Source organism: Ischnura elegans, chromosome 8 (genome assembly GCF_921293095.1).
Source record: "Ischnura elegans chromosome 8, ioIscEleg1.1, whole genome shotgun sequence".
Lineage (NCBI taxonomy): Eukaryota > Metazoa > Arthropoda > Insecta > Odonata > Coenagrionidae > Ischnura > Ischnura elegans.
In genome coordinates, this window is record NC_060253.1 from 18,561,093 (window position 1) to 18,587,430 (window position 26,338).

The following is a 26,338-nucleotide window of genomic DNA, read 5'->3' on the forward strand; positions in this document are numbered from 1 at the left end:
GAACTCGGGTGGGCGGTCACGATGGAAGTGCAATGTAACGAGGAATAAACGGTACTTTCCCAACATCTCTGGACCTTCCTTTCTCAAATCCCTGCCAAATTTGCCCGATCAAGCCCGAGGGGGCTAACAACAGTAATATAATTTAAAGTATACACATATATATATATATATATATATATATATATACAAATAAATTCACAGGTAAGGAAAGAAAGGGATAGGAACATGGAATAGAAAAAGGACAAGGACAACGGTGCTGTGGTAGGTGGAAAAAAGCCAGAAATCAGAGGGTAAAAATGCGGCCTGACTGGGACTCGAACCCAGAACCTCCTGGTTGCCGGCCAGGTGCTCTACCAGTTGCGCTACCAGGACGCTTAGATTTACCATGATTTCGGCGGGGGTTTATACACAGGAAACTCCCTTTGCTTTGGCCCACAAGAGTAGCCAATAGATGGCACTGGGGCAGCTCACCACTCACCAACGGAAGGAATGGACGAGGACACAAGGATGAAAGGAAAGGTACACACTCACACGATAGCAGGAAAGAGACAGGAACATGCGTTTCGGGGCACGCAGAGCCCAAGTGAAATAAGCCAATATGGCCGATACACTACTTCATTCATTCACACGACGCCTTAAGCGTAAACATACAAATAAATTCACAGGTTATATACACAATGTTTTGGAAAATATGATATGCACGTGGCACGTAATATAAATAGTTCAAGTTAATATCGATAAACACAGAGACACAAAAAAGAAACACTCACATTGAATAAATAAACTCGTCGAAGCTATCGAAGCACTTCAGGCTTCTTCGTCAGCTGAAGTATGAATGGTGAGGAAAGGAGAGGGTTGGAAGAGGGAGAAGAGGGGTAAGGGGAGAGGTGTATGGGGAGGGGGAGTTAGGAATAGGGGTTAGGATGCGACGTTCAGACCTGGAAAGCTATTGGCTTGAAAGTGCCAAATGCAAGCCAATTCGAGGGTGTGGAGGTTGAGGGCGGAGTCGGTGGGAGGGAGGGAGGCAATAATGGATACTTTGTAGCATTGATTGAAAATGGAATCATGTGAAAGACAATGTGTAGGAACTGGTAGAGAGGAGTGGGGGGAAGAATTAACTTGAACTATTTATATTACGTGCCACGTGCATATCATATTTTCCAAAACATTGTGTATTTGTGCCTGGATCGGCGCATCATCTTCTTCTTCGTCCGTCCATCGGCCGCCTCTTCGGTTCCTGTACTGTGAGTTGTAGCTGACTTCCCTCAATGTCCTGTCTCTCCTTTCATTTCCTTTAATCCATCCTTCCTCTCTTCATTTCTCTTTCATCTCCTATTCCCACTTCCCTTGCAATGGATCACGTTCAACCTACTACATTTTGGATTAAACGAATCAAAAAATTCTCCTTCAAACTAGCCCAATACACTTGCCACACAGAATTTCTCTCATCCTGCATTTCACTAGGTACTTTTCCGAATGGCCTTCGAGTAAAATTCGCTCTCTCGGGCATTCCACCTATTCTGCGTCCCTCCTTCCACATTCTTTCTTTTCAATACTCGCTTTCCCTATGCCAATTCACTCTCACGCAATACCAAGGGTTAGTTGATCAATATTATAACTCTCTGCTCTCTCTCATAAAATTAATTTCACTCTGTTCACCTCACCTTCTTAAGGAAGTTAACACGATTCTAGTTTCGGCGCACCTCTTCCTCGAGAAGAAACGCGAGAATTCACTGCACAAACTCTCTTCCCTATGCATTTCACATTTCCGAGATGGCCTTTCCCTCCCCCTGCGTCTCTCACCCCACCCACAGGCCCCCCCTCCTCTCATAGGTGTCAAACCAGACCTGGCCACACTTTTTAAACTCCCCCCTCCACCCCCACCTCCGCCGCGACCCACAGCAGCCCCGGAGCGCTCAACCCGGCCTCCTCGGCGCGATCCTTTGCCAATTGACCCTAACGACCGGGACCCAGTGGAACCCACCGACCAGCAAGTGGTAAACCTTTCTTCCGCTAAGCTCAGCCCCGCCGAGGTTTCTGTCCTCAACCGCGGACTCTCTTTCTCCCCAACGCCTAGGATTAACCCCACTACTCTTCTCACGGACATTTTGCATTTTTGCCGAAACCTTCGGTGGAAGGTTTTCTGGAATTCCCACATGAGACAACAGGCGCCGGAGGGTGTTCACAATGCCCTCTTCAAATTCCGCTCCCTGTCCTCTCACCAGCCCAAACCTCTTCCTCCCCACCACCCGCTTGAAATTTTTATCAACTGTCTCCTCTCTAGGGCTTCGAGTGAATCTTTCCTACGCTCTCTCCACCCGCCGCCAAACCTCTCCCCCTCGGAGTCCGCCGCCATCAGGAAACTCCAAAAAAACCCTAACATAGTGATTACCTCGGCCGACAAAGGTTCCACGGTCGTTGTACTTGACACCAGCGACTACATATCAGAGTGCAACCGACTACTAGGAGACCCTTCCTCCTACTCCCCTCTCTCATCAGATCCTACCTCTGATTTTCACACAGAATTGAATGCCCTACTAAAAACAAATGCTCCCTCTGAGGGCCTAAGCCAGTCAGACATTTCTCTTCTCTTACCAGCTCACCCCACTTCACCATCTTTCTACATCCTTCCAAAAATTCATAAAACTAATAACCCAGGCCGCCCCATAGTTTCCTCTCGAAACTCTCCTACGGAGCGAATATCGGCCTTCGTTGATTTCTATCTCCAACCCTTCGTTCAGTCCCTTCCATCATACATCAAAGATTCTCATGACTTCCTTTCTAAACTCAACTCCATTTCCCTCCCCCCCAATCAGCCCATTATCATGGCCACCATTGATGTAACCTCACTTTACACTTCAATCCCTCATTCTGAGGGACTCACTGCTCTCCGCCACTATCTTTTATTACGACCCACTCCTCAAAACCCTAGCACTGACTTCCTTCTTGATCTTTCCCATTTCATTCTCACCCACAATGCCTTCTCTTTTAACAATAACTACTATCTGCAAATATCTGGCTGCGCCATGGGAAGTAGGTTTAGCCCTTCTTATGCAAATCTTTTCCTTGGCCTGTTTGAAGAAAATTTCCTCACTAATTGCCCTCTAAAACCTCTTCTTTGGCTCAGATACATAGATGACATTTTCATTCTCTGGCCTCATGACATCGACTCTCTCAATACCTTTGTTTCTTCACTTAACGCTTCTGCCTCAGTCTCTTTCACCTCTTCAATCTCCAAAACCAATATCACCTTCTTAGATGTGGACATACACCTTTCAAATAATAACAAATTCAAAACATCGGTTCACATCAAAGCTACCAACAAACAACAATACCTTCACTACAGCAGTTGCCATCCACCACACACCAAACGTTCCATCCCTTATTCCCTCTCTGTCCGGGGACACAGAATCTGTAATAACCCCGAAGACCTTCAAAAATTCCTCTCCAAACTCCACACCTCTCTTCTTCACCGCGGCTACCCCGAAAAACTCTTGTTGAACAAAATAAGAAAAAAACCGGCTATTCACAATAAACCCCGCGCAGACAAACATTGCTCTCCTTCTCTGCTCACAACCTACTTTCCTGGTGCTCATTTGCTACAAAATATATTGAAGGACCTGTACCCCATCCTTTCCAAACACAAGTCCACCTCTCAGATTTTCCCTTCCACTCCTCGGATAACATTTAAGAGACCGCCGAATTTAAACACCATATTTAAAGCCACCCGCCCTCTCCAAAAGTCGCAGTCAGTCACTATCTCCACACCCTCACCTTGCAATCGTCCCAGGTGTAAAACCTGCAAGATATTCTCTCCACCCCCTGCCTCTTTTCTCCCCAAGCTTAAATTCCTACCGATTTTCCCCTCCACTACTTGTATTTCCACCAACATCATTTACCTTCTTCACTGTAATTTCTGCCCTGCTTTCTATATTGGCCAATGCACTACCCCTCTCAATCTCAGAATTAACAATCATCGCGCCTCCTGTTGTCCATCTTCCCCCCACTCCTCTCTACCAGTTCCTACACATTGTCTTTCACATGATTCCATTTTCAATCAATGCTACAAAGTATCCATTATTGCCTCCTTCCCTCCCACCGACTCCGCCCTCAACCTCCACACCCTCGAATTGGCTTGCATTTGGCACTTTCAAGCCAATAGCTTTCCAGGTCTGAACGTCGCATCCTAACCCCTATTCCTAACTCCCCCTCCCCATACACCTCTCCCCTTACCCCTCTTCTCCCTCTTCCAACCCTCTCCTTTCCTCACCATTCATACTTCAGCTGACGAAGAAGCCTGAAGTGCTTCGATAGCTTCGACGAGTTTATTTATTCAATGTGAGTGTTTCTTTTTTGTGTCTCTGTGTTTATCGATATTAACTTGAACTATTTATATATATATATATATATATATATATATATATATATATATATATATATATATAGTTAGGAACAGAATAGAATACACACAAAAATTTGACATACCTCTTAACTTCGTACATATTCATTAATGTTATGTTACTAAGGTATTGCCACACCTAGTTACCGTTAATTTTGATTTTAAAAATCAAAACAATAAAAAAGAGGATGGTTTAAAATAAATCGAAACGTTGGCTATAACTTTTTTTACATTGACCTAAACTCCAAGAAATATTATAAAATTTGTTATCACTAGATCTGGCTCTCCTTATCTAAATGTGCGACATTCACACGCCAGCGGCCTAGCCCGGGGTGAGCTCTAAAAAATTCTCGCTCGTGGTTGCACGTAAAATTTGTACTCGCATGACACGATTCACGCTTTCGAAAATACATCATCGCGCACGCAATACGCAGAATTTCTGCACGCACATTTTAGACTTGGTCCCTGAGATTTAGGTCGGAATTTAGTAAACTTGCGGGCAAAAAACGTGCAAAAAAGGTACAAAAACAGCCTGCCCACAAAACGGCAGGCAAACAGTGGCAAGCCACAATTAATCCCTGTGTCCCCACTGAATTGTGGTTCTCTTTTGTAAAACTATAGTAATCAGCAAAAGGTGCAACACTATGATGGGAAACAGCGCCACAACGATAGACGACAAGGCAGCGACCGGTAGCGCAGCAGAGTCAATCTGGCTGTGGAACAGGTAGGGGGCACTGTTAGCTATTAGCCAAAGAAGGGTACACTATTTCACGTGAGGATATTATTCTTTCAAGAAAAGTACACCTATGCCTTTCCATATTGAATGAAGTGGAATATCGATGGTATTTCTGCTGATATAAGCTAACGTGCGTGCTGCGCCCGCTCCCAGCGGGCATCCCCCGCTCTTTTCAATGCAGATCCACAGAGGGATAGGCGCGTTTCTAATTTTAAAATGTAAAAAAAAGCAGGGTCTTATGTACAAATTTAATTGGAATGTTCATGTACAAATTGAGGTCAGAGGACATCTTTAAACACAACATTGGAAGTAATTACACTATCCTCTGTTAAACGCACATGATGACTCATACTTAAGTATCAACAGAAAAATAGAATGTGGAATCAGTCGCATTTTGATAAAAGTTATTTAAAGAATACGAGATATTGTTGCAAATGAACAAATGTATCAGTTTGTGCGCCGATAACGTCACGAATATTTACCGGTTTTTGTTCTTTTTTATTTGTTTGTTTTTTTGTTTTTTTTTTAATTATTTAAAAACCAATTTTAGAAAACAATAGCAATATTTAGGAATTAATATATGCCGTCGCATGTTCTCTGACAAATTCTGTGCATTTTGGTACCTCATTTGTAGAGCATGGTTGCGTATAAGTTGAGAAAAAGGTATCTATACAGTAGAAATAATATTGTAGATGGATGCCCGCAACTAAGTAAACGGCACAAGCTCTCAGGAAGTCATAGTGGCGCTAAATTGTAGAAACTATAATTTCAATTAGTATTTTTCTTTATAGGCTTCATGGGAATCCCATGAATGACAATAAATTGACCTATTCGTGATAACTACGAGCCTGTTTCCATCCCTTGAGGGGCTTATCCTTCAGCTAAATAATAATTTCTTTGCAGATTTGTGAAACTCAACTTCTTCAGGGATATCTTATAGAACTCCGACCTACGTATACGCTATTTTTAATTTCTTCAGCCAAATATTTTCTTGGTCTGTGAAAGTGTTTTGTTGTAGCTTATGTTTAAAATGGGGGTTTTACGTCATCGTTAAGTTTTCAGCATTTTTATGTTTTAGATGTATATGGAATCCTATTGGTTAGTAAACGAAAGTTGGTGGAAAGAAAATGGAAAAGGAAGCACTCGGATAAGATCTGGAAAACCAATTGCTAATATATCAGCATCATGAGGCGGATGCCGCGATTGCTATTTGTCTTAATTTATTTTATGATATCTGGCATAGATCAAAGAAATTATGCGAGAAAAATGGGGCAGAAAGGAAAAAATGAGAAAATAGAATTTCTTTATTGTCAAAAATCGATTAGAAATTTGAGCACTTTGCGTGCTACGGGCGTAACCCCAGATATTAAAAAGTGAAAGAGTTATCCGTTTCTTATGGTTTTCTTACGGAAAAAAATGATAGGCAGCTTATCGTAAGCTCAGGGGCTTAAATAAGGCAAGGATAAGATAGTAGGGTAGAATAGGTAAAAATGCCGTCAAATGTCCTCAGATAAACATAAGTTGCTTCTGTTGGAGCGTCAAAGGCGACTGAACAACGTAATGCATATGCTACGCTGCTCTGCCCGACGAATTCAAAGCCTGTCGGTGAAATTCAGCGAGCCTTTATAAGAGCTGATTTAGGCAATTTAAAAAAATTGGGCACCACCCTATTGGCTTCGCCGCCATCTGGAATAATTATTATTAGCCTTTCCGTCGAAACTTTGATCTGGCAAAAGCCATATTCATGTTATGGAGCTAATGTTCCTTACGAAACCACCTTTTGCCTGCTCGCTACGTGAAATGCTTCTTGCATCACGCTTATCCGGAATCTGGCGTAGACAAGAGCTATTTCAATAATAAAATAACAGCAAGAACTAAAAGCATTTTTCTTGGAACTAAAGAGGATGAAGTGGTAACATTCTCGAATGAATAGAATGATATGCTTCGGACTTCACGTCAGCGTTGATATATCAGGATTATTTGACGTAAAGAACCTTTAATGATCATAGCTATCAACCGCTGCAAGAATCTTTTTTTTAGTCCAGGTTATTTTTTGTGAGGTTCGTGAGACGGTGACAGGATGAAACTTTCGACAGATTTATGGACGCAACACGCCTTGGACCCGAAACAATGGGTGATGATTTGAGAATATTTGGTTTATGAGGTGGCGAATGAGATTAAAATCATTATCAGTTTATGGTGAGAAGCGTTGAGTCGTTCAAGGAAATTTTATTCCTTGTGATACCGGTGTGCAAGAATAGCCGATTGTCGACGTACTCCACAAAATCGGTAAGCCTTAAGCGATAATTTTACTGTCACTTATAATATGTTTTATGGGAAGAGTTTTCACTTCACCTGATATCTCAAGCGTCTCATGTGATATCATCTTCCATTTTATTGCAAATTGCCGATGTCTGTGGCAACTATATATCTTTCATTGAATAAACGCATGCGCGAAGCATGCAGGAAAATGAGATTTGTAGAAATAATTCTGTGTAAATGCCATAAAGAGGTGGAAGCGATAAGCTACCTGACTCTAATGAAGCCTCACTGTGAATATGCTGCCAGCTTGTGGGATCCTTATGACGTACGACTGCTGACTTGATGAAACAGAGTAAAGCGCAGGGTGGTCAGATTCGTGATGAGTTGTTGCGATAAAAAGTTCAACGTTTCCAATATGCTGGACGAGTTAAGTTGGGAGTATTTGCAGTAACTTGGAGGAAAATACTAAATAAATATACCTTGTTAATTCGGAGAGGAGTGTTTTTCCGACGACGTGAAACTTATACTTCGTTTACCGTCGTGCTATGGTAGCCATCCATGATCATTCGAAGAAGATGAAGGAAATAGACCGTAAAACAGAGCTTGACATGTCATTCGTTCCACGTAATATTAAGGATTGCAACGGTGTCTCGATTAATAACATTAACAGCGACTCATTGCATGTTTTTAACATTCCACTATTCTTACCTAACATGGATTACCTTAAGGATGTACCAATCGTGAGCAAGTTTCACCTTTGCATGAATTTGGACGTACTCTTTGTTATAATTCGTAATATAATTATGACAGTATGGTGTGCATGATGAGATTGTCTTGGATGTTGGTGATTGGTCACCACCTGTCAAATATTCTGGAAGTGCTTTGCAGGGTATTATGTGGATGTAGATAAATGAGTCCATGAATTGACAGTGTGTTCGGCAGCTATCTAATTTTGCTTAACACTTCATCCGGTCCAACATGAGTTAATCTAAATTTTAGGTTCCGGATTCGAAACTTGTTTCCCCTGACTTTTTGTGCTGGATCCCCCCTAATCATATATATAATATATTTACAGAAAGGTCTTTTTCTGTCATTCCGTGTATGCTTTGTTAATACTGCACCTACAGTGATAAACGAAGATTTATTTTAAATGTTGAATCACCGGCTTCTGACGAAAAATACAATCGCAATCTCAGATTTCACAATTTATCCATTTATTTGACTTGAAAGTTTCGATATTTCCATGTCGATTACTTGCTCAAGGTATATCGACTCCACACATTTTTTTTATTCCAATCGTCAAAAAAGGCACAAAAACCCGTTAAATCCATAGCTTAACCAAAGAAAAGTAACATAAACAGGCAAAAATATTGCATATAAAATCTAAGAAACATGAATATTGCTAAAAGTTCTCTGAAAGAGGCATCTTGTGTAAGGAACTTAAAAGATGATGTATATCACGAGTGAATAAAAATATCGTGTTGAAAGTATTCAAAGACTATCAGCAGCGGGAATGGACAACAAAAAAATGAAAAAAGTGCGAACTGCACACAGTGATTGTACATGATTTAAAGGTATAAAATTGTTAAGTACAAGAGTGATAGTGTGCTGTGAAGTTGTTTTAAGAATAAAAGAATATTATGAATCTATATGTAAGGTGTTAGAGTACCAAATTTTCGCAAGGGTTACCTAGTAAATCATATTTCTTGCATAATTTACTTATACTATATACTACAACGTGGCATATTGAGCCAATAATTGGATTACTATGAGTTTAATTTATTGATTAATGTACAGAGATGCTAATGTTAGAAATATATTTTTTTTAAACTCTAAGCTATCCTTTGCCCTGATCTTTTACACGACAACCATTTCATTTTCTAAGGACCAAGTAAATAATGTAACCTCTAAATAATGTCTACATTTTTAATTGAAGTCAATGACTTTCATTAAGGTTATACCTTTCGACAAACTCTGTGGCAATTCTGCTTTTTAAAATTTCTATTCTCCATGACATCTTAAATGTTTTTAGTGACTATCAATACGAAAAAACAGTCATTTCCAGATGCTCTCCCCACGAAAGTCTGTTAATTCACATATTTTTTCGTTAAACGCAAGTAATAGAGGATATCAAAGCACATTAAAATACACACATAATGAATTTAGGTCTCTGGATTTAACGTAAACCGCCAAATTTGCGCGAACAGAATGTGAATTAAGTATCGCCAAGGACATGAAAAATCATTTTCTAGCCTCACCATTTCACTTATTTGCTTTACGTTCCGCTTGCTTTGAGGATGTACGACTGTACATGAACAGGAAAGAGCTGGGAAGTGGGTCGTTTGGTAAGAGTTTTATGAAAAGACTAAGAAAGAGTCAGATGTAGAGTGTCGCGCTTTACGGTTCAGGATGGGATGATAGGAAAAAACTGAGCGTGCTCGAGATGTGAGTATGGAGAAGAATGGATAAGGTGAAGAGAACGTAGAGGATGAGGAGGAACGACGAAGTGCTGTAAATGGTGGGTGAGGAGAAGATGTTTCTAGATGAGACTCAGAAGAGATAGAAAGTATGTATGGAGGGAGTTCTTAGCGGGGAGGGGATGTTGAAAACGGTATTAGAGGGAAGAATGTTAGGTAAACGAGGGAGAGAAAGGAAGAGAATAGGGTTTTAGATAGAATGAAAGGGAGTAGACCTTATTATGAATTGAAGAGGAAGAGTAGACTGCCAGAATACTTCTTAAATACTCCATGGAAATGTACTTTACGCGGTAGAATAAGAGTGGGAGAAAAGAGAAGTCTCCTAAGCAAAAGACTGGATAACTTACAATTAGTTGACCACATTATGAGGCATGATGGCCTGATGAAAGTAATTGTAAAGGGACAGGTGGAAGGGAAGAAGGGGAAGAAACGGCCCCGAGTGAGTTATAGGTACTTATACAGAAAACTAACGGATATAGAAAAAACTCAAGGAGAGGCGCAAAATACATCTTGAGCTGCATTTACTTTTACCGTTATGAAAAATAAGTAGCATTCAGATTTTAAGCAATTTTCATTTTAAACGATTATACACTTACACAAGACAATGCTATCATATGATATAAAAAGTTACAAATGTGGTTCTGTAATATTAGGCAATGGTGGCGGCCCCGCAAGGGGGGGGGGGGGGCGCACCCCCTCGCCCCCATATGTATCCGCCACTATATACAGGTTAGTTATATTTATACATATATACAGATTGTAAGGGATATAAAAGTGAAGAAATGCGCCGCTATGAAAGGTCTAGCGGATAGGATAGAGGAATTGAGAGCTGCGTCAAATCTATCTTAGGATTGTTGACTATTGACGATGATGATGGGTGAGGAGGGGCAGCTTCTAGATGAAGTATGGAGGAGATAGAGGGTATGGGCGAGGTGAATACAGAACGGAGAGGGAATGGTTAAAACAGTCTAACGTTAGCGAGGGAGGTAAGGGAATAGAATAGGATTTGCATAGGTACAGAATAAAAATGAGCAATGAATTTTTCAGTGAACGGAAAAATACTGTCTCGATAAAAAGCCTCTTACCACTTGGCAACATAGCTAGCTTACTCTCGAAGCGTGCACCACGGAGTTCTGAAAGCATAGACGGATCTACGGGGGGTGGGGGGGCACGTGCCGCCCCCCCCCACCTCGACCCCCCAGACCTTTCAAAAATATGCAAGATTCTTACTACGGTCCCGTTGTCATTGCGTTCGTTTTGTATTACGAGGTTTTTTGCGAGAGTTCTAAGTCCAGATTATGGGAATAGAGGCCGGTACAATTAGCAAAATGGTCTGTGTAAAGCTACCTCGACCAGTGGAATGCCTCGATAAATGTACTAGCTGTCCGTGGGTCTGGTATACCATTAAAAAAATTAAGTAATATTGCAGAATGTGAGGTTTCAGGATATTTCACCAAATGACACGGAGATTTTTTCCCCAACAGCGATGGTGTACGTCCAATTTACGTCTTTAAGGTGAAAGACGCAAACACAGCTTAGTGGAATTCCACACCTCATATCTTTTATTTCCTTTAGATATTGATCTCTCGTGATAAGTAACTTTGTGTGACACCTTCTCGTCGATAATTAAGCCGGCGTGTATTTCAAATGGCTCCCGTTGGGTAATCTGTTGTTTGAATGACGCATGTTTTTTCAAGACTATCGCTAAAATTCATCTCTTTTACTCTGGTGACAAGATCCAGATAAATAAAAGCCTGGTCATGTATGACGAATTTCGAGATTAAAAGAGCATGAATATTGATGCGTAGCAAAATAATTACGCATTTAAACCTGAGCAAATTATAATTTTCCACAATTAATTTTATCAGGGATTCATGACACACTCCGTTTCGAGATATGCTTATCACTTCCCAATTACCGTTCTTTATAAAATTTTCATTGTAAGAGTAAGTAATGTGCTCGTAATTTATTGTTATTAAATAATAATACTTTACTAGTTATATCAAGAGCATAAGTAGAAAAAACACGAAGAATATGTAAAAATTCATTTTATTACCAAGAAATTTAAAGCAATTATTAGTTAGAATATTGATATCGCTAATAATGAACTTGAAAATAAGGTATTTTGCAGAAATTTCGGATTTGAAACACTTGAAATAAAACGTAAATATATTTTACAGCCCGGAGGAGGTTCGATGCATATTGGAAGAAAATAAATAGATTTACTACATATTAATGTGCATCCACATAGTACCCTGCGAGCCACCTCTAGGGTGTTTGGCAGGGGGTGATCAATCACCAGCGTGCAATAGGATTACCACATGCACACCACACGGTAGAAAAAACGTTGCGCATACTAGCAAATTATACTACCGCATTCGCTCAAAGAAAAAACTTCCCAACTACTCAATAAGGTTTTCTGCCAATAGAGCTGGAACACACAAAACATGTCGTTAATGTAGCAATGTAGGAAATTGCATTTCACTCCAGCTCTTGGATATCATTTGCTTCTGATATCCATATGAACATTTAGGAATGGGTGTTCACGCAGAAAAACTTAAAAAATGCCAAACATGCATCCAGTAATTAAGTAATCCACATATTTTATTAATTATTGGGAAGTGATCACCCTCATATGCATAAAATGTAACGTTTAAGTTCATGGAATTGTGTAATCAAAACAATGCTTACGTGAATTTTCTTCAGCCATTATTAAATAATTTTCGTGCGTTAAAGTATTGCGTTCTATAACGTAGAGTTAACCAACTCAGATTTAAACCGATCATTGTCTAAGAAATTTTTTTAGACCTTTATAACGGCAATAATTTTCCCAAAACTGAACAGTTACATGGAATTTGGATTGGATAAATTGTACAGTTATTATATTGATAATATTTTCCTTCTTCCCCTTAGTCCTTGGAAGAGTGAACGATAACGGAAAGGAAGCGATGGCAGCACTTTCGTATTACCCCCTCATCTTGATCTCTGTGATCGTGACTGTGACCCATGTAACGGGAAATGTCATCGAAAGGTCTCAAACAACAGGTAATTATGTACTGTGAAACCTGCAATGAGCGACCACCGACGAGTGGATAGGGGTGGAAAGGTCGTCGGTATAATAATAATAAAAATAGTGAAAAAATTAAAAACTAACTCCGCCAAAATTAATAAGTATGCAGAATTTGCAGCAGAGATAAAAACCTTGTGGAAGATGCAGTCAGTATATATATGCCCAAGAGTGATAACAACAAGAGGACTCACACCGTGCGAAGTTTTACACCAGATAAAGAACCTAAACTTGGAGAAAACTCTACCAAAAATACAAAAATCAGTCATCCTGGACACCTGTCAAATTGTCCGACGGTTCCTTTCAATAGAATAATAACTGAACTAATAACAAAACTTAGGTGAACTTGGCCTGGTCCGTTCACTGTGAACAATCTTGGCAAGATAGCAAGAGGGAAAAAGGAAAATAATAATAATAAGAAATATAGAACTTGTTACATAGTTGATATTGCTGTGCCACTGTCACATAACATCGAAAAGACAATAGCGTGAAAAATAAATAAGTACCAAGAATTGGCACTAGAAATAAAAAGAATATGGAATATGAAACAGGTTTTTATAGCTCCAATTGTCATCTCAGCTACCGGTATCATCCCGAAACATATAGAAAACAGTTTCAAAATACTCAACCTTCATCCAAATACATACATCAAATTGCAAAAGGCTGTAATAATTTCAACCTGTCACATCGCGAGAAAATTTCTCAACTCAATTCAATAGTAAAGTGTGGTGAGAACCCGTGTTCTTTACACTAAAACAACTCAGTGAAAGCTGAAGAAAATTTAAAGGAAAAAAATAATAATCATATGCCTTTGCGCGGGCGAGGTTGAGACTAAGAAGGTATAAGTTAGTTCTGGAAATATATCTACGTAATTATGAGTGACTGAAATGGCACGAAACGGTGCTTAAAATATAGGTTTTTAATCATATAAAACGCAAAATAAACCTCAAATAGGTCTGTTTTGCTTTACATGACATATCCCTGTTCAAACCGGAAGCGGATATAGAAAAAACTCGATGGGGGGGGGGGCGCCAAAGATATCTTGAGCTACCTTTACTTTTGTAGTAATGACAAACAAATAAGTCACATGCAAAGTTGTAGAAATTTTTATTTAAACCCATATTACGCATATAAAAGACAGAGAGAATGAGGGCTCAAGGGGAGCCCTTCAGGGATACAACACACCGGGGCCGGGAACCAAGTCAGAGAATTATACGCCCGATCATCCGGGGAGGGGCTGGAGAGAAGGAAATAGGAAAGAGGCGCCGCCGCAGTAGGAGCCCGTCGACGCCTATAGGGTAGGATAGGGTTGGAAGGGATGCGACGGGGAAAGACACCTAAACGCTATAGTAGCGAAGAGGGCCCAACTAAATAGCGAAACCAGGCAAAGCCATTACTATTCTAGCGATTTTGGAGGATTATTCTACGTGGAAGAAAAATCCATCGATCAAATCGCTAGATGCATATAAAAGACAGTGGCTTCGGGTAACCCAGAACGGGCACCGCATAGGATACGCTCTCGAGGGCCGGGAACATAGTCCGAGACTTATACGCCCATGCAACCTCGAGAGGGGGAGGACAGAGGAAGGATAAGGATAGGAGGCATCGCCGCAATGAGAGCCCGACGACACCTCCAAGAGAAGGATAGGAAAGGAAGGGAAGGGACGAGGTATCCCGCACCGTCACAAACGCGGGCGGGCCCTACTAACAGCGAAACCAAGCTTACGCAATGAATGTGCCAGCGATTATAGTGGGTATTCCATTGAGGAAGAAAAATCCATCGATGAAATTGCTAGATAGCATATAAAAGACAAAGAGTTTGAGGGTTCAAGGCAAAACCTTCGAAGGATACAACACACCGGCGCACAGTGGTCCCAAATCGAAAAAAGCTGGCCAAAAGTCATTTTTTCGACTTTTTACAAGGAAGTTTTGGATTATCTATTCGTACTCTACAGGATATGGCCTACAATATTTCGTACCTCATAGATCTGTGTGATTATTATGTTGACCTGTGTAACCCGTCAAACACGGGCATGATCAGGCCAAAACGCTCGACGAATGGAAATGGTCGGTTTTAGGGAAATTCAACTTAATATATGACTGTTTTATTTTCATGAGATTCGTCTGCCAATTTTTACGCGGTATGTTTGCATCTTTTTGCATAATATCACGGTAAATTTTGTTCGTTTCAGTATTTTTATAACAATATTTAATTATTTATAATGATAGCTATTTTTGGGCCTATTTTTAGTAAAATGCGTCGATACAGTTTGGTGCCCTCCGTGCCCCCCGAACATTCCTATGCAGATTGCTTGGCAAGAGTATATACAACAAGATGGAGAAAAAAAATCTTGCCTATACTTGCCTATCCGACATCTAGAGGGTTTTAAGTTGAGCGGTGCACCGCTCCGCTGAGGGCGGCTGGCCGGCGGCCGGCGGAAGACCGAGTGGCATTATCACTCAAATATTCTTGTATCGGTTGTTGAAAACACGTGGTGTATACTTAACATAATTCTCCATCCTGTGAGATTTTATTCATAATGTGTTTTAAGCTTTTCGTATGAACACTATGTAATGAACACTCTCTTTTAAATATTCATTAAACCAATGAGGGCCGGTTTTCATGCTCTTTATCAGCAAATTATACGTAATCTAAAATGGCTACATTACTCACTATGCAAGCAATTGACAGTAACCACTAGATGTTTTCTTCTGCAAAATTTTCCTCATACTTTTATCGAGCGAAGATTGCTTACATGCTGGACAGCGTTTTCAACACATTACTCCGAAAAAAGGTCTTGGCGCTTGGAGCAATAAAGGCTCCCTAATCCCCTTGCCGCCCCAGTGCCGCCAAGTATTGTTTCCAGAATCCTTTCAACAGCCTGAAAACGTAGATAGGATGGGATGAGGAGGGAAAAATTCGTCTAAGCCCACCAAGGGTGCAAGGGTGCATCTTGCACCTGCGTTATTTTTCTTAGAAAATAACGGAATGAGGATGACGGCCTCCCTCACCATGACCACTGTGTAGATGTGGTGAATAATTCCCACTCAGTTTTCTTTAGTGATTTGTTTAGTGAACAAGTGCTGTGCTCGAGTGGTTTTAACTCCGCTAACTGAAGAAGCTTCTCCCGTCCAGAGGATTGAGACACTTGGTTTGCCCGGCATCCAACTTTCAGTTTACGCCGGAAACTCCGAGGTAAGCATATTTAAGCTTCCATATATTTTATTCATTTTCAACTCAATTTTTTCAATTTCTTATTGGCTAAAAATTAAAAAAAAAACATCGAACGACGGAAACACGGCTCGGCGTTTTTTCGCAGACAGCAAGGCATCAGCTGAAATTACGGGTACGTATAAAACTATAATAATAAAGTAGGAATTGAAGGAATAAAAACTTTGCTTCTTCCATATGGTGATTTATTTTGTCCGACCATCCTTTCGTTATAGCGTAACATTTTCAAGGTGAGTTTGAAATGAACCTGTGAAATGTTACGCTGCAATGAAACTATGGTTGGGTAAAATAAATCATCTTGTCGAAAAAGCTAAGTTTTTATTCCTTAAATTCCGTCGATGAAGGATTTCCACCAAGTTACTCCCGATACCATTAATTATATAATAAAAAAGTAGAAACATTTTCCCTCATTGGCATTTAACTGAATAATGGAGCTGTTTCCATAATTTTGAAAAATCTACGAACAGATTCTTATGATGCGTTAAATGTAATTATTTATTTGATTTGCAATTTTCATTACAGGCATCGATGAAAGACTGATAAATCGGTTTTCTGTGATATTAAGTTTACTATCCAGCGGCTATGAGATAAATATTGAAGCCTTCCACCAATATTGCACGGAAACAGCTTAGCTGTACATCCAGCTTTATAGCTCGTACTACATGCCACCCATATTGCATAAAATTCTGATTCATGGAGCAGCAATAGCCAAAGAATCCCTTCTTCCCATTGGGGTTCTATCGGAGGAAGCATTGGATGCCAGGAACAAAGACATGCGGAAATTCTGAGAGCATCATTCAAGAAAGTCTTCTAGAATATTAAATAATGAAGATGTCTTTCGGAGACTCCTTTTAACGTCCGACCCATGCATTTCAATCATATCATGAGTTCCAAAAAGAAACGAGGTCAGTCTTCCTGTTGAGGTAAAATATCTGTTAAGTTTAAGTGATTCGCGGAGCGACAATGAGTCTATCGATGTGACATCGGACGACGATTCTTTCTGAATTAATTGTTTTGTGTGAAATAAAGGTTTTTTATTGGAATCTATACATTATTCTCCTCAGTTCCCTTATTCTCATTTAATTTACATAGTCTAATGTAACTCATCAACTACATGGAAGCCAAAAATGGAGTGAATGTGAGTAGTCTTCCGATATAGGTATCTCGCCGATTAAGCTGATGGTCGCGGGTCCGAATCCCGTCAATTTCATGTCGTTAATTCTATGATGGCTTTTACCAACAACTTATGCATATTTTATCTTAAAATTAGTCTGTTTTAAGTTCTCCATGTAAAACAAATGATCGCCATTCGCAATGACTTCTATATCGAGATTTTCTGAAAAATGTTTAAATAATAACAGCTCATAAAATGTTTAAATGAAGATATAGAGTAAAAATAATGTCAAAATCGGATTAAGGCAATCAAAATATATAAGAAACAGTCATTTTTGTTTCTAATTTGGATAAAATAACTACGTTATTAATTTTGGCCAGCTTTTTCCAATTTGGGACCACTGTGCGGCGCCGGGAACCAAGCCAGTGGCTTATATGCCCGATCACCCGGGGAGGGGCTATAGGAAGGAAAAAGGATAGAGGCGCCGCCGCGATGGGAGCCCGCCGACGCCTCTGGGAAGGGATAGGAACGGAAGGGACGGAACGAGGGAAAAACACCTCAACGCTATAGAAGCGAAAGGGGCCCTACTAATTAGCGAAACCAAGCGTGAGCTATTAATGTTCTACCAATCCTAGTGGATTTCCCTATGAGGAAGAAAAATCCATCGATCGAATCGGTAGATCATATCAAAGACAAAATCTAATGAGAGCTCAAGGGGAGCTCTTCTAGGTTACAACCGCCGGGGCCCGGAACCAAGCCCGAGGCTTATACGCCAGGACACCCGGGGAGGGACTGGAGTGGAAGGAAATAGGATGGAGACGCGCCGTCGCGATCGGAGCCCGCCGACTCCTCCAGGGAAAGGAAAGGGTTGGAAGGGAGTGGAATAGGATTAAAACACTCCAGTGCTATGGAAGCAAAGGAGGCCCTACCTAGCGAAACCATGCGTGCGCAATTTTTCTACCACCATCCCGGGGAGATTTTTCTATGAGGAAGACAAATCCCAGATAGGGACAGTGGGAACTTATCAAAGACAATGCAATCTTATGATACAAAAAAATTACCTATGTGGTACTGCAATGCTAAGCAATGCGGGCGGCTCCGTAAGGGTTGGGGGGCGCGCCCCCCATATATATCCGCCACTGGTTCAAAATACGCAGCTAAATTTACTTCAAAGGTGTGGTGTACCGCTCAATGACTCAAGACAACGTGGTTTTCAGTTCCGCGAGTCCGACTGGCTCGGCCGCAGGTAGGGTAGCAACTCCCCGAGCTCACAACTGCCGCTGATAAGCCGGGGTAGGCGGCGTGCCGGTCGAGCCAATCGAGCCTCATTTATTTCCAGCACAAATACAACAATTCCTCCCTTTCAAAAATGGTTACATCATAGAACAAAACTTAATAACAAAAAAAATAAATTTGTTTCAATAAACAAAAATTTAACAACTCCTTGGAAACACATATTTGGAAATATAAGGCAATAACAATAGCAGTGTAACAATGCATAAACTATAAAAACTAATATAAACACCAACTAAACTCTCAAATATAACCAAATAAACAAGATCATTGCGATTGAAATCTATCAACCGGCTTCCTAATGCGCTGAGGGTATCTTTTATCAACAGCTGATCCCTCGTTTGGAGATGGAACACTTGCATTTGACTGAGTGTCAGAGTGAGAAGGAACCGGGGATTGCAGCGATGGGGATGCGTGAGGCAAACGTGGCGTACTGGGAATGCTAGAGGTGGGTGAGGAGTGAGGGGAAAGGTTGTTTTTGTTTGGGAACCTCTCCGCTACTGCGTCATTATTGACATTGAAATCACCCGTTTTAACATCATCAGAATTGGCATACACTGAGCTGGAATTCATCCCAATGAGCTGATCAATATGTCTGTTACAAACAAAACCAGACTTGAACATTACAGAATACATTACACCACTTAATTGTTTTAATACGATCCCTTCAACCCATTTGTCTTTACAGCGATAATCCCTAATTAGAACAGGTTGATTTTCAAACAAAATCCTTGTTTTCTTAACACCAAAATACTCTTTTTGTTTTTCTTGCTTAAGTTCCACTCTCTTGACCACATTAGGCCTCAATAGATCTAGTCTGGATCTTAAAGGTCTGCCAAACATTAGTTTAGCAGGGGTTTCATTCGTAGTACTATGAATAGAGTTTCTGTAACTAAACAATATATTACTCAGGGCAATATTTACATCTGCATTTTCTACAAAAGCGCAACTTAACTTATGCTTAGCATACTTAACAGAACTCTCCGCCTGGCCATTAGATCGAGGGTGGTATGGCGGCGAAAATGAGTGCTTCACACCATTTGATACCATAAAATTTCTAAATTCTAATGAAGTGAAAGGTGGGCCATTATCGGAATGTAAGGAAACAGGTAGTCCAAATCTTGAAAATAGCTCTCTGAGCTTTTCTATGGTTACCTTAGCCGAGGTAGAGCTAACTTCAAATACCTCAAGCCACTTAGTATGAGCATCAATCACCACTAAATACATCTTTCCTTTAAAAGGGCCCAAGTAATCCACATGTAACCTCTCCCAAGGAGAAGCGGGATAATGCCACACATGAAGTTCACTCTTGGGAGGGCTAGAACGTTCTCTAAGGCAAGGCGAGCAATTGTTAGCTAGGTCTTCTATTCGTCTATCAATATTAGGGAACCAAACATAATTTCTAGCCACAGATTTCATCTTTACAATACCTAGATGACCCGAATGCAATTCGTTCAGAACATAGTCACGCAATTTACTTGGAACAACAATTTTGTACCCCCACATAATAATACCATGCTCTACAGTCAGTTCATCTTTCCTTAAGAAATATGGCTGTAACTCACTATTTTCCTCTGAGATAAAGTTAGGCCACCCATTCATTACATAATTATACACCTTCTTTAAGATAGGATCACTCTGTGTTTCTTTTCTTACATGTTCAAAATTTAGTGGTACGGAACTCTCAGCTATACAATGCAAATAAGTTCCTACCAATTTTGTTTCTTCATTAACAGAGTGTAAGTCAGGTAATGGCATACGTGAAAGAGCGTCAGCATTACCATGTTTTTCAGATTTAACGTACTGAACATCAAAATTATACCCTGATAAAAACAAAGCATATCTCTGCAGTCTACTCGCGGCAAAAACAGGTAATCCCCTTTTTGGGCCGAAAATGCTTACTAAGGGTCTGTGATCGGTACATAAAGTAAACTTCCGTCCGTACAAATATTGGTTGAACTTCTTGACGCCAAAAACAACTGCTAATGCCTCCTTATCTATCTGTGAGTACCCACACTCGGCAGGAGACAAGGTTCGCGAATGAAATGCAACTGGCCTTTCGACACCCTCCTGAGTGACTATGCTTAAAACAGCACCAAGTCCGGTGGAGCTGGCGTCAACTGCCAATTTCACGGGCAGTGTTGGATCATAGTGTGCTAACACAGGTGCTTGCGTCAAGATTTTCTTTACTTCATTGAATGCATAAAGACATTCTTTGCCAAATTTGAACGGAACATCTTTACGTAGAAGTTTATACATAGGATTTAAAATGGTTGACATGTTTTTAATAAACTTAGAATGATAATTCACAAGACCAATAAATGCTCGAACTTCATTGACTGATTTTGGTATGGGTGCATTCACAATCGCAGCTACTTTATCTTGGGATGTGTGCAATCCGTCTTTATCAATTTTAAACCCTAAATATTCAACCTTACTTGCAAAAAATTTACATTTTTCCTTTTTTACTGTTAGACCACATTCACTTAGACGTTTACACACAGCCTCCAATCGCTCATAATGAGTTTTAGTATCCGGTGCACTAACCAAAATGTCATCTAAAAACACAACAGTACCTTCTAACCCTGCTAAGGTTTGTTCAATGGCCTTTTGAAATACTCCTGTAGCACTCGAAATACCATAGGGCACTCTGCAATAAGAGAAGAGACCCTTGTGTGTGCTAATAGTACAAAGCTTCTGTGACTCAGAATCTAAGGTCAATTGCATAAATGCATTGCTTAAATCAATTTTGCTAAAATGCCGACCTTTATGCATGCTTACAAATAAATCCTCAATGCGAGGTATGGGGTATTTATCAACCTCCAAATACTGGTTTAATGTGACCTTAAAATCCCCACAGATTCTGATGTCACCATTAGCTTTTAACACGGGCACAATTGGCGTACCCCAATTGCAGCTACGTACAGGCATTAACACTTTTTCGTCCACTAGACGTTGCAATTCGCTCTCAACCTTTGACTTTAAGGAAAAGGGAATGGGTCTTGGCTTGAAATATTTCGGCTTAGCACTCTCTTTCAGAATTAATTCTACTGGTTCGCCTTTGTACTGGCCTAATTTATTGGTAAAAACTTCAGGGAACTTTTTTACTAAATTGTTAACCATTAAATCAAAGTTATCAAATATTTTACTTGAATCGCTAATTCCGTACAGATCGGATTTATTTTTGAAGGAAATGTCTATGCCCAATATTTTAAGCCAATCACGTCCTATTAACGGATGTGATCCCCCTTGGATTACATACATATCAAGAAGTTTATTTACATTCTGATAGCTGACCTTGACTTTAATTTTACCAATTGGAACAATCGGTTGATTGGTATAGGAACATAGCTTTAACTCGCTAGGGTAAAGCGTACAAGAACTTAGATTATTCTTGTAAAATGTATCACTAATAACAGTCACACTTGCTCCTGTGTCTACTTCGAACGTAGTCATTTCACCCTGAACGACAATATCTACCCTTATTGGGTCAACTTTGACTTTCTCAATATGTTCCTCATACATGACAAACATATGCTGAATATCTTCGATGTGAAAATCGTCAGCTTGATTTCCCACACAAAAAGCACTCTGCGTATCGGAACATTTTTCCAAACCCACGAAATTGTGTTTTGGCTTTAACATAGACTTATTAAAAGACTTACATTTTGGAGGTCTGGAATGGCCGTAACTATTATTACGCACAGTTGTCGCACTTGTCAACGCACTCGTCGATCGACAAACCTTGGCAATGTGGTTTTTCTTCCCACACTTATGGCAAGTAACACCATACAATTTACACTGATTCTTTACATGCCCAATTTGCCCACAACAGAAACACTTCACACCACCATCCCTGGACACTGAGTTTGACGTGGTCGATGTAGGGTTGTTGATCCTTTGCGTTGCTCTCCACGATGCGATGTGCTGTACTCGGCCGCCGTTGTCGACTCCTTGGACAGCCAAGGCTGCTGCGTTCTTCTCTGCCGCCTCCACTGAGCTGGCAATCTTGACTGCCTGCTCGAAACTCAAGCTGGCCTCTGCAAGTAGTCGCTGTTTCGTCGACTCATTCCTGATGCCACTTACTAGGCGATCCCTTAAATAGTCATTTAAGGAAGACCCGAACTGGCAATATATTGACAGCTTTTTGAGGTTTGCGATGTAATCAGCTACCGTCTCCCCCTCATTTTGATTTCTCTTGCTGAATTTGTAGCGCTCAGCAATAAATGATGGTGCCGGGTAAAGATGGTCCTCTACCAGCTTTACTAACTCGCCATACGTCTTTGATGATGGTTTGTTCGGCGTGCACAAATCACGAATCAAATTAAATGTTTTAACTCCCACAACGGTTAAGAGAGTACTCACTTTCTTAGCCGCATTTATCTCGTTACATTCCACGAACAATTCAAATCGTTCGACATACGACGACCACGTGTCTATCGTACTATCAAACTCGCCAACCGAGCCTATTACTCCAGCCATTTCAGAATTACTGGATCACACAGAATTACTTCCTTTATCCTAGCCGTTATCGATCTGTTACATAACGCTAGTTTCCACATAGTTTATCCTCGTCGCCATTTGTGGTGTACCGCTCAATGACTCAAGACAACGTGGTTTTCAGTTCCGCGAGTCCGACTGGCTCGGCCGCAGGTAGGGTAGCAACTCCCCGAGCTCACAACTGCCGCTGATAAGCCGGGGTAGGCGGCGTGCCGGTCGAGCCAATCGAGCCTCATTTATTTCCAGCACAAATACAACAAAAGGCTATAAATTTTAAAGCCTTTTAGGAAATAGTACAGAGAAACAACGCGAATGGCATTCTTTTCAATGTAAACATTTATTTTGTTACCAAGAAATTTTAAGGCAAATTTTAGCTAGAATATTGTTATCGCTAATAATTAACTTGAAAATGAGGTGTTTTACAAGGAAACACCCAGAAATTTCGGATTAGAAGCATATAATTGAAAACATAAACGTGTATTTTACTGTCCGAAGGAGGTTCGATGCATATTGGTGAAAAATAAATAGATTTACTACACATTTATGTAAATCTACATCAAATAAAACCATTCGAGCCACCTTTAGGGTTTTTGGCAGAGGGTGATCCATCACCAGCATTCAATAGGATTCCCACATGCGCACCACGCAGTAGTAAAAGTGTTACGCATACTAACTAATTATACTACCGCATTCATTCAAAGGAAAAACTTGCCAACAACTCATAAAGCTTTACTGTCAATAAGGCTGGAGCACACAAGACATACCGTTAATAGGGGCTAAAACGGGCACGTTACGTTGCTATAGGGTTATTCAATATATATGACTACTTTAAAAATTCGAAGCACGGAAAATTTGAAGTAGGGAACGTCAAAATTTCACTCTAAAATCTTTTTATGTCTTCGTGAGCGTAGCTGAGCCCCAAATGAGCTATTGAAGCAATTATCGCGACTTTCGGCGACGCTATTTTTTATTTAATTTCATGCAGATATTTAGCATTTACAATTATAATAATGTATTAACAACTCATGCAGAGCCTAATTTACCTATTACGAGTCAAGCTAACCCAGAGCTAAGCTATCGAAAGAATTATGATCCTTTATTGAGCGCGGAAAAAAACTACACCTTAAATCTGCAGTCTATTTTCCTAATCTAACCCATGTGATTGCTTCAACCACAATAATTAGGCTTACTCGATATACCTTGAGCATCAAAATATATTGAACTTTATATTTGATGCATATTTATTTTCATTTTCCAGACCACGCATTGGTGGGTGACTCGTGCGAGGACGGAGCGGGTTGCGAGACTTTGGAGAATGGAAAGTGTACTACAACTTACGGAAAAGGAATCTGTGCCTGCAATTACGGATACCATGTCAACGAATACCTAAAATGCGCGCAAGGCAAGTGAAAATAACGGACAGATATTTCCTAGTGAATTGCCTCGTGCGAAATGAACGATGTGAGAGGAAATGTTATGCAACATAATATTATACAGGGGCGGTCTGGGATGATTGGGTGCCCTCGGCTGTGAATCATGATGATGCCCTCGTTAGCAAAGAATTTCGGGGTTCCCCCCGGTAAATTTTAGGAAATAACTGGATTTTGACGCTATTCTCACTCTTAAATACTAGATAAAAATCAACAAAAAATAGCAATGCAGTAAGAAAAATACCCTGGAAAGTGAGAATTTTCCATCTAATAAAATTTAATAGTGTATTATGGTTCTATAATTTATTTATTGAACATTTTCATTGAAACTGCCCTGAAATCTAAAAAAAAACTCTAGAATAAACTTTTCGAACAATCCTTTCATTAAAGTATCAAGTTCTCTTTTATTTCCTGACATATTTATTTTATATATTTTTTTATATATATATTTTATTTATTTTTTATTGGCACTCAATGTGTTGTAAATAAAGCATCTAATGAAATCGTAGAGTTTTTTAATAGCAAAAAATATTTGGTTCAATTTGAGTCTCTTCTCATTACGCCTTTCAAGTACGCTAAAATTGATAAGAATATAATACATAAAAAAAACCTACTGTCTGTACCAAAAGTATGGAGACTCGAGTTCGAACGCTTTAAAAAACCATAATCTTAAAGCTATGTCAAGGTGTTTGGTACCATTTCCTTTCTTGCTGTATTGCGCGTTGATTAGTATGGCTGAAAAAAATTTACTCTACAAGATAAATATAGATTTAAACTAAATACCTAACTAGCATAGACTAAAAAAGTGCCGCTTTTTTTAGACTTTCCATTTAAACCTAAGGTAAAACATTGGTCAACGTTTAACGCGCATGGTTAAATTTACCAAATTTATATATGTTATTGAGTAAAATTCTTTTAATTTTGATATTAAGTTACGTACGTCTCTCGTTATTAAATCAATTGTTTTCTTTGATGAAGGAAACTACCCTATCGTGGGATTGGTTCGCGGCCGTATGCCGGAGTGTTAGGGGACCTATGCAAAGCACGTAAGACATCAGTTATATGTTGGACTACACTAATAATGGTGCTTTATACTGTAAATATGTGCCATTGAGCCATGGTAAAAGTTAATGTTTTATCGAATGTTTGCCAATCAGGTACACTGGAATCGATTCGTATCGAAAGTATAGTGACTCGAGTTTGAACCTATATGAAAATCATACCATACTAAGCTATTTTTATGAATTTGGCACAATTAATTTTCTTGTAAGGTGTGCATAAATGGTGATGGTTGATAAATTAAGCGATGAGCACTAACTGCACCGTCACTTGGCAACAGCACTGTGCCAACACACGCTGTTTATATCGTTGGTCGCCAATCTCTTCGCGTAAAAATATAAAAATCGTTATATAATCAACGTATGACTGCATGAAATTGATATTGTATGCACATAAATACGTTAGACAAGGAAATGACAGAAATGTCTAAGTTCACCTCGTACGGGAAACCGAAGCTTAGAAAAAGCTGTTTCATAGAAATACAGTAACAAAGGCATTGATTGCGATTCGATACCCACCATTAGTGTATAAAATAAAAATTAATTTGTGTTAGAAAACGCAGTTTAGACGAATGGCAATGGCCAATTTTAAACTCATTTGAAAAAGGTCAGTTTGGCGCCCATGCGACGCTACTCCACGTGACGTTACAGGGACCTATTTTCTATACGAGTAGTCAAGAGGTTTACATCGTCTGAGATTACCAATGCATGCATGAGGCACAGAGCTCAGGGAAACATGTCTTAAATATCACCTATTAAAATAGCTTATG

At 39.9% G+C, this 26,338-nt stretch overlaps 1 protein-coding gene across 5 annotated transcripts in view; it reads left to right on the forward strand.

Moving 5' to 3' along the window:
- Window positions 1-7,338: 7,338 nt before the first annotated feature.
- The window catches only part of LOC124164214 (fibrillin-1-like), a 56,889-nt gene continuing 37,889 nt past the window's right edge, over window positions 7,339-26,338 (forward strand). For all 5 annotated transcript variants that reach the window (XM_046541442.1, XM_046541444.1, XM_046541443.1 and 2 more), the window contains exons 1-3: window positions 7,339-7,424; window positions 12,788-12,919; window positions 24,339-24,482. In XM_046541442.1, the coding sequence (XP_046397398.1) occupies window positions 12,823-12,919; window positions 24,339-24,482 (241 nt within the window). In that variant the 5' untranslated portion in view covers window positions 7,339-7,424; window positions 12,788-12,822. The remainder of the gene's footprint in view (window positions 7,425-12,787; window positions 12,920-24,338; window positions 24,483-26,338) is intronic.